This window comes from Berghia stephanieae, chromosome 1 (genome assembly GCF_034508935.2).
Source record: "Berghia stephanieae isolate SIO BIC M18660-M18661 chromosome 1, UCSD_Bste_1.3, whole genome shotgun sequence".
Classification (NCBI taxonomy): Eukaryota; Metazoa; Mollusca; class Gastropoda; order Nudibranchia; family Aeolidiidae; genus Berghia; species Berghia stephanieae.
This window is the reverse complement of record NC_088360.1, coordinates 71,952,103-71,962,102: the sequence shown is the minus strand read 5'-3', so window position 1 is coordinate 71,962,102 and position 10,000 is coordinate 71,952,103. Positions and strand designations below refer to the sequence as shown.

The 10,000-nt window shown below is 33.3% G+C and overlaps 2 protein-coding genes across 4 annotated transcripts in view; one reads left to right on the top strand and one right to left on the bottom strand.

Moving 5' to 3' along the window:
- The window catches only part of LOC144964521 (uncharacterized), a 30,446-nt gene extending 26,931 nt beyond the window's left edge, over positions 1–3,515 (top strand). Inside the window, exons 8-9 of the mRNA XM_078898921.1 lie at positions 1,533–1,632; positions 3,396–3,515. Of these exons, the coding sequence (XP_078755047.1) occupies positions 1,533–1,632; positions 3,396–3,415 (120 nt within the window). The 3' untranslated portion in view covers positions 3,416–3,515. The remainder of the gene's footprint in view (positions 1–1,532; positions 1,633–3,395) is intronic.
- Positions 3,516–4,431: 916 nt separating this feature from the next.
- The window catches only part of LOC144964508 (uncharacterized), a 43,470-nt gene continuing 37,901 nt past the window's right edge, over positions 4,432–10,000 (bottom strand). For all 3 annotated transcript variants that reach the window (XM_078898890.1, XM_078898905.1, XM_078898897.1), the window contains exons 5-7: positions 9,758–9,814; positions 7,070–7,242; positions 4,432–5,499 (exon numbers count right to left, since the gene is read on the bottom strand). In XM_078898890.1, coding sequence (XP_078755016.1) covers positions 5,259–5,499; positions 7,070–7,242; positions 9,758–9,814 — 471 coding nt within the window. In that variant the 3' untranslated portion in view covers positions 4,432–5,258. The remainder of the gene's footprint in view (positions 5,500–7,069; positions 7,243–9,757; positions 9,815–10,000) is intronic.

Sequence of the window (10,000 nt, the reverse complement as noted above, 5' to 3'; positions counted from 1 at the left end):
TAGCACCTTTAATAAGACTTATGACTAACCTCTCGAGCTAACCCTAATAGAAAAAAAACAACTCTCGGACTGCTTTGCACTATCTTTCAATATTTAACAAATCAAAATGGCGGCTGAAAATCAAAACAATGGTCAAATTAAGAAATTTTAAATTTCACAAATCTATCAAGGTTTGCTCTAGAGTTTTTAAAATACTTCTAGATATAATGACAAATTGAATAAATAAATGCCTGACAAAATATCAACGGTGAAAATACAAATTTAAAGAATACTGGGGATGTAGGAGCTTTCGGAATGTCTCCCCTTTACTTATCTTATGGAAAAACAAACATCCGAGCACCTTTACTAAGACTTATGACTAACCTTAATAGAAAAAGAAATATCCTTGATCTCGAGCTAACCCTAATAGTAAAAAAAAAGAATCAAAATGGCGACTGAAATACCTTCATGTGATCAAGTGAATAATATCACTATGAATGCCACGATTTGCTGAAAAATGCCAACACCCACACACACATGTATACACCACACACACAACACACACACACACACAAACACACACACAAACATGCACGAAATTAGAACAAACATAACACTGATCACCGCTAAATCAACAACACAACGGAAGTAATAATAATACTTGATGTCATAAATAGATGACGCAAATTGACAACTTTTTACAGTGTCAAAATTAGTTGATTTTGGGAGTCAAGTGTCGTCGTTGGTACATATTTTATGATATCTGTTTGACTCAACGAACTTTCAAACTGACTTTAAATTATAAAAGGAAATCAAGTTATCTGTTTATCTATCTGTAAAAAATACATTTCTAATTTTCAAATCTTTCAGTAGAGTTGTGCGCCGTATCAATCTTTTTATTGACTCAAATAAGCACAGTGTTCTCCACAATGCTATATTTTTTTAAGAAAGGATTATTATTATTATTATTATTATTATTATTATTATTATTATTATTATTATTATTATTATTATTATTATTATTATTATTATTATTATTGTTATTATTAGTATGATTATTATTATTATTATTATTATTATTATTATTATTATTATTATTATTATTATTATTATTATTATCATCATCATCATCATCATTATTATTACCTTATTATCACCACCATCATCGTTATCAACACCACCAACACCATAATCATCATCATCTTCATCATCGTCATCATCATCATCATCATCATTAGCAGCAGCAGCAGCAGCATCGTTGTCGTCGTCGTCATCATCACCATCTCCGTCATCATTATCATCACATTCCCAAACAACACAAAAAACAAACAAATTAATAAATATATGGTTATCAATAAATTAATAAGAAAAGGACGAATATGTGAAGCTAGTTGAAAAGATGATGTTTATAATAATAATAATAATAATAATAATAATAATAATAATAATAATAATAATAATAATAATAATAATAATAATAATAATAATAATAATAATAATAATAATAATAATAATAATAATATTAACCTCCCTTCCTTTCTCGATTTGTTCAGAATATGAGACACGTCAGCGCCGAGGTCTTCTGGAATTTCAAATCCTTTAAACTCGAGAGGTTTAGTTTTTGTCTGTCTAGTTCATCCTCCAATAAGAATGGTAAGTCCTTTCAATTTGAGTCATGATAAATTATTCCTGAATAAATCAAAAACTCAGGGATATTTTGAATCGAATTTACGATAAAACTCAATTAAATTTGCTTTCTCTTCTTCCTCTAACTACTCTGGATTGTTCCAATTTTCGAACATGTTTCCTAGAAAAGAATATTTTTTTCGAAATATTATGGAAATGTACTGTAAAGGGTTTTTAGTTTTGAATCTAATTGTCATTTGATGGAGCAGCCTCTTCTTCGCGGTTGTGGGGGCAGGGGGGGGGGGAAGAGGGATTGTGCCCTTCTACAACCGCATCATAAGATATCATCGCCTAGGTATTCCACGAAGAAATATCGATAATTCATCAGGCAAGATTCTGATGCTAACAGGAATCATCCATGTTGCCAATGTGACCAAATTGGGGGTTAATAATCTTGCCCCAATGAAAAAAAACGAAGCTGCCTTTATCGGCGCTCGAACCCGAAACCTTCCGGGTCACAATGCAAAGCCTTAACTACTTGGCCTATTCGGAGAATGGGTCATAAAAAAATTAGATTGCTTCGGGCCCCCATAACATCCTATGGACCCTAAATAACAAAAGGACTTTTGGTCACCTTTATATTAATTAGATGTAGGTCAGCTTTCAGTCAGAGATATCATTCATATTTTCGATAAGGCATACGCATGCTATAAAGAACTGTGCAATTCTGTCAGGTTTGCAATTTTGTTGCTATAATTCCCTACTCTCTTTATTTCTCATATCTAATTGCTCTTGTTTATTAACCACAGCCTTGTCAGAATAATTCTTGACTAATAATAATTTGCATTTGACAATCGATACAGATGAATATAAATAAAAACGATAAATTGATATCCTCTTTTATTCGTGCATTTCTGCATCCTCCGTGTCGATATAAAGAGAACGTTTTCCTCTTGGTCTCTGTTGCGACATAGGACTGCACTAGTTCTTTTTCAGTATATCCGGTTCTGGGTCATATTCCCCAATTGAGGTCATTAGCCCAGATGGCTCAGTGGATAATGCTTTTACCTGGGAGATCCAGGTTCGATCACTGGTATTAGTATTTAGTTTATTCCTTGAGAAAAAATGACCCGTCTTACTCATTTCGTGGCTACCCGGTTATTTCCGTCAATTCTTGAGATAGAACCTTGAAGAAAAATTCCTTTTAAGAATGATAAATGGAATTATATATATATATATATATTTCTATAAGATATTTGTAAATCAATATTATTTCGCTCTCACCTCTCTGTCTATCGATCGAATCCATGTCATTTTTGGTCTCTCAAATTTCTTTGCCCCTGAGGTTCTAATCTAGAGCGTGTTTGGACTCATGTAATGCCGGCTCCATTCTAACGATGTGTCCAGTCCAATAAAATTCCTTCTTCGACACCTCTCGCCTTGCTTAGTACACGACAAAACTTGAACTCTATTTGTCATAGTTTTAGTCACACTATAGGTTTCACAGCGATTATAAAGATTTATTATACATTTGATTTGACTATCGTGATCGTGGATATTGCAATGAAGGATTGCCCATATATTTCAACTATGTTTTTCACGTCATCATCTTTCCGCCCGAAGTGCACCTCGGATCCGCCAGATCTAATACAGAACTTCAAACTAATTATTTTATTTGTCTTAGTCATGATTTTCCTTTAAAGTCTATATCATATAAATGGTATTGTATAAATGAACATGTTTATGGGATAATTAAGCATCATCCACATTTATCTCATTCTCTTTCACAGCACACAGTATCAACGGCTGATCGTCGATAGAGCAACAATCTACAAATAATGATTATTCACTACTTTGCCATCAATACCATTGCTTAAAACTAAATTAAACCGAATAATCTAAAACGTAAATTAATCGTTGTTAATTTTTCTTCCATTTTTATCCCGTGTCAATGAGAGTACAATGATATATTTTTCATGGGAAATCTTGAAAAATATATAACCGGATACAAATAAACGATTGGTTTAACCAGTTAACTGCAAATTCTGAAGACTTGTATTAACATTTTGGCAAGAAGACACGTCCTTCAAACATCGTTTGATTTAAATGACACTTATCTTGGCAAGGACTTTCATAACTAGAACCTTGAGAAGTCTTCTTTAGTCTCATGTTTGAGAGTCATATTTAAATCGATCGATATTTGAAGGAAGAGTTTTCTGGCCAGATTTTTCAACACATGTCTTTCCAGAGTACAGGTTTGAATTTCCCTCTCGGGCAAGAACTACGGCCAAGGCCAGGGCAAAACAAAGCAATTTCATTCCAAGATAAAGGCAGGGGGCGGCCCAGAAAGAGGAAAACAGATGTTATAGGAAGATAAAAGACATAGCAAGAGTGGCATCTGGCACCCTTAAACCGAGGAAAATACTAACTTGTTGCCCTTTGGATAGGTCACAAGACTTTATATAGCAGAGTACAATTTGCTCTTAGCTAACCAATTAATTCCAGGCGAGCGATGTGAGTGGACAATGGGTATTGTTGGGCGGGGGGGTTCAGAAAAAAGACTCGACTTCACCTGGGATGGAAACCAACCTCTCAGTTCATGCGGCAAATCATCTGTCATTAGTTACTTTGTATTGCTCACACTATTTTATAATATTATATATCAAGAGAGATTTTCCTGGCCTTCACATGATGGTTCCATCAGGCCGACCATTATTCGTAGCTCCTACCTTAGTCAGATATTTTTACACCAAAATTTTGAGAGATGATATTTTCCAGTATACAAATCCATTTTAATTAAAGAAAAGTCTTGTAATTTGTATTAGATTTAATTTATTATAACCTTGATCTCAGAATTAGGTGGAAAACATCTGTATAGAACCAATACAATCGAGTAAGATGTATACAAGATTGAGCGATGGCTATTGTCATTTTACCCATTGAACTTTTGTCGCAATCACACATAATGCACGCCACTATTGTATTCGAAAAATCAGAAGTGAATCAAATGTTTAGTTTGATAAGCCAAGGTTTTATTACTGGTTCCCGCAACTAAAGATAACACATGAATATACCCATATAATAATATGCCACAGCATGTTTTGCATTATATTGACTCTATAATAGATCACAATGACAATATTATCACTACCGCGGAATGGGATGACTAAGGCCAGGTGGGGTGACAAGGGCCAGCTCCCAAATGTGCTTCCCCCCAACCCACCCCAGCTCTTTCTCCCAAGTTGAAATAAAATGTATATCATTTGATGTATTACATATACCGTTCCCCGCACTTAAAAAAAAGAACATCGGACCGGTTATTTCAATTTCAAGACATATTATAAATATATAGATGTTAAGTAAATGGCCAAATGACATAAATCTCATTAGTTATTGCATCGTGTTTTTTTTTTCTATTTCTTTTCTTTCTTTCTCTTTAAAAAATACAAAATAAATAATTAAAAATGTTGACAATCTGCCTCTTTTTCTCAGGTACCATAAAGAGAACCATTTGTTGCATTGTCTCAATCTTGATGCAACAATTCTCCGTAATTTTAAATGATATTTATGTTATTAGATTGTGCATTCAAAAAGTCTTTTGTTGACGATCTCTTTTATTCAAATTTAAAACGTATGACCGCGACTCGTACTTTCTAGCTCCTTGGATATAAATTCGTGACGACGTCCTTGAGGCCTCTATGTGGATAAACAAAAGTCCTTCTATCGACATAAGCATATGCCTCTTCGAAGGATAAATCTGGATTCATGAAATAGATGTAGGCAATGAGAACTGAGCCTGATCTGGCATGTCCAGTACGAGAACACACCATAATTTTTTTACAAGTGTCGCTCATGAATCGTAACCAGCTCACCACTCTCTGAATCACTTCAGGTCTGAAACAATGATAAAGGCACGAAGTTAGTCGTGTTGTTTAACTGACTAAAATAAACAGTAAATAATAGTAATAATAATAATAATAATAATAATAATAATAATAATAATAATAATAATAATAATAATAATAATAATAATAATAATAATAATAGTGATGATGATGATGATAGATAATAATAATAATAATAATAATAATAATAATAATAATAATAATAATAATAATAATAATAATAATAATAATAATAATAATAAAAGTAATGATGAATTATTATTATTATTATTATTATCATTATTATTATTATTATTATTATTATTATTATTATTATTATTATTATTATTATTATTATCATTATTGTTTTTATTAGTAGTATAACATCAACAACAAAAACTACTACTACTACTACTACTACTACTACTACTACTACTACTACTACTACTACTACTACTACTACTCCTACTACTACTACTACTACTACTACTACAACAACTACTACTTCTACAACAACTACTACTACTACTACTACTACTACTACTACTACTACTACTACTACTACTACTACTACTACTGCTGCTGCTGCTGCTGCTGCTACTACTACTACTACTTGATTGGAATTAGAACCATTGAAATGTTATTTTGACAAGTTTTGATAAAACATATGGTAAGTGGCGTAATTTTCAACTATATGTTGATTGAATTATCGTTGATTGAATAACCTGGGACTCGTACTTTAATATTGTCGTAAAACTGCACCAAGGTTAATATCTTGCCAATCATAGCAACAAGAGGAACATTAATTACGTTTCGGTTTACATGCTCAACATGACATGATCAACTATCAACTCATAACACCCAGTCACGTGTTCCGATTTTTAGTGATTTTAGAGCCCATTGATAACTGTGCCATCTGTTTATTTAAGAATGAGACAGTTTTCAAAACTAGACTTACAAACATGTGTGTATACGATGTACATTTGAGGAGAGTTAACGTACCCATGAGGGCAACCTATTGAAAGCATTTTAAATGCAAATCTTTTCGTTACTTCAATCTTTGTAGTCTGTGGCACAGAAAATCTTAACACCAGTTGATAAGGTATTGTGGTACACTCATGTTGGGTTTTATATCATTTGTCTATTAATAATATAGCCTAACTTGATTTCATCTAACAATAAGGAAAAAATAATGTAATGGTATGCCGTGAGAAAATCCTAATTATATTTGTGATTTAAGACTAAGAAGAATCAAAGAATAAAAGACAAACAAGACAAAAAGGGAAAACGACAGAAAAGTAACGGAGACAGTCTATGATAGGACTAGATGCTTGATAATAGACACGAAAGAAAACTTAAAAGATATACAAAAGACCACTACTGCGATGCAAATTTGGTTGTACACAACGTTAAAATCAAATACTGCAGGAACACAAGATTCGTTTATACATAGCTTAGAAATACAATCGCAAACCTAAAGACAGATAAAATAAATTAAGACTTAATCCAAAAGATGAATAAAGCATTATACATTTTATGCTATGTTAATTATGTGAATACAAGCAGATATAAATACATACTTGATTTGGTTATTAGCGCCAAAAGGCAAAAGGCATCTCTTGTAGATGATGGGGTAACTAAACTGTTCCGGGAAAATATGGACATCATCCGCCATGTTAAGTAAACAATCAAATCCCTTCTCAACAGACTGTACCGCTGCGTTGAAATTGCCGATGTAGATATTGTGGGTGATCTGAAATAAAGAATTAATGGTTTAAAATTAAAATGACTTTCACTATCAGTTGTGTGACCCAAAGAGCGCCGAAGTTGTCAAAAATATCGTGCAAATACTCAGTCACTGAAATCGATGGGCTCACTAATTTCATAAAATTTATATGAACGTGGTCAATCACATTATTCTTGTAGAAATTCTCTAAAGTTACAAGCAGTAAGTAATAATCATTTAATGAATGGGGATAGACACATAGTGTTGACTCAAGGCGATCAAAGCAACTTAAGACTAAGCAATCGCCAAAAACTAAGAAAGAGCGAAAGCAGAAAGACATCAGAAAATAAATCGTCACCCCTCCCCCGCCTCTACCGCCTCAAAAAAATGTTAGGTCTTAAACTTCTTTCACTTCATGGGAATCCGACTGTTCTTAGGTCATGACTCCTATGTACTTTTCTACTTAAAAAAAAAAATAAAGTTTCGGCACAGTGACTCGAACAAGGGACCCCAATATCAGAATTCATGATCTGGTCTTTGAGGCGTGCTCCTATCTATTACATAATTATATAATTTAGATTATTTTATTTGGATTCATTATCGATCAAGTACAGTAATTACATTTAAGCAAATTTTCTGGGGATCTAAAATTATCCATTTTAATTGTTTTATTTCCCTTGAACCACAATTTGAAGAAATTGTAGAATACTCGTTGGCATACAGCAATTTTGATATACTGGTTTGTTTGATAATATTTTTTGTTTGTTTAATTAATTAATTAACTTATTGTCGCCGTGCAGGTCTGATACCGAATGCACTTATGGGCTTAATTGAATAGTGTTGTTATGAACAGTATTTTTCTTTCGTTTAAGAATATTTCCATTACAGGAATTTGGGTTATCAGGCCTGCGAATAAATACATATCCATTGTTTTGATTTTTTAAATTGTTCATTACAAAAACGTTATTTAGAATAATATCAAAGCAATTATTCAGAAAATGTCTTTTTGATTTACATTAGGATGGAAGAAAAAAAATCAAATACCAAAATTATTGCTGACCGAATACGATTTTCTTTTCTCAAAATACACGTAGAATTTCTCTGAGTTCACTCCTCACTGGTGTCCACCTCCCATATTCCCGGCTTAACTATCCACTAGAATCATCCTCTCCTAGTCCCATGTTCATTCCCCATTGGCGTCCACTCCCCTGGGTCCCTGGTTTACTCCTTACTGCTTCCCATTTTCGATAAATTTGGACGGTTTTGGTAAGTTTCGGAAAAAATAAGTACTCTTCTAGGTTCACTCCCCTAACTTAACTCTCCCAACCCCAGGTTCATTACTCATTGGTGCCCACCTCCTATAGTCTCGGGTTCATTATCCTCTGGTGCCCAGCTCCCATAGTCCAGCCTCAATTCCCACTGGTATCAATCTCCCATGGTCCAGGTTCATTTCCTTCTGATATCATCTTCCCATAGTCCCAGGTTCACTCCTCACTGGTGTACACGTCCCTGAATCCCCGGTTCACTCCCCACTGCTGCCCACTTCCCATAATTTTGGTCGCTTTAGTGGGTTTCGTAAAAAAGAAACACTCTCCTCCTCCCATTGTCCCTGGGTCACTCCCCACTTGTGTACACTTCTCTGAGTCCCTGGTTCACTCCCCACTGCTGCCAACTTCCCATAACTTTTGTCGGGTTTCGTAGGGTTTCGAAGAGTTTGAAAAGGGTTTCGTTAAAATGAATCACCCTATTTTACATATATCATTTTCGGCACAAGTGAAAATAATCGATATTGTGAACTTACGGCCAAAATATCGCCCAACAATGTCGGTGACAGTACACGAGGTTACAACATAATGCTTAGGACTGTCAAATGAGTCTACATGATACATATATACCCATAATGCTGCATTAGATATTTTGTTGTGGAATTTTATTGAAAAATGAATGATGAAAGCATATATTTATCAAAATTAACTTAACATGAACTTTAATTTTAAGAAGAAAATCATTTTTAAAAGATTAGACAAACTAAACAAATGAGATATTCAAAATGACTCATCAGAGGCCATTCATAAAAATTGAATAACATGTTTTCGTGATGTTCAGGACTTCATGCTGATGAGCACGTTTAAGATCAACGATACAAAGAATACAAGACTGACAAAAAATTGCAAGAAAACAAGAAATCGACATGGGTGATGGATGTCAGAAAAGAATTCGACGAAAAAAGAATCAACAGGAAAACATACATTGGTTGGATTAGTTACCATGGTCTGCCAATGAATATCTCATTTGTTTAAGTTTTCTCATATTTTTAAAATGGTTTAACCGGACTTTAAACGCTCAATGCTACACATAGTTTTGTGGGATGTTTGACATTTGCGGTACTCATTACGAACAATAGAAAAAAAATATTCCATAATATGCGGTACTACTGTTAACAATGGCTCTTATTGATTGCGGTACCCATTTTTTACTCTCAAGGCATTAAGACCAAGGACATCTTCCTAGGTTCTAAGACACTAATTGTTGAATCAATTACCTGGTTACATATGGATTCCTGGATCCATGTAGTCTGATTCTTGACTGGTAGCTTCACCTATAAAGAAGTTCCTTGCTTAAGAATTTGAGGTTGAATGAACTGGAAAAATGTATTCATTTTAGCAATGATGAATGATTGACGTCAATGCATTCTGAACTAAACAGAACATAATAATAATAACAATAATATTAATAATAATAATAATAATAATAATAATAATAATAATAATAATAATAATAATAA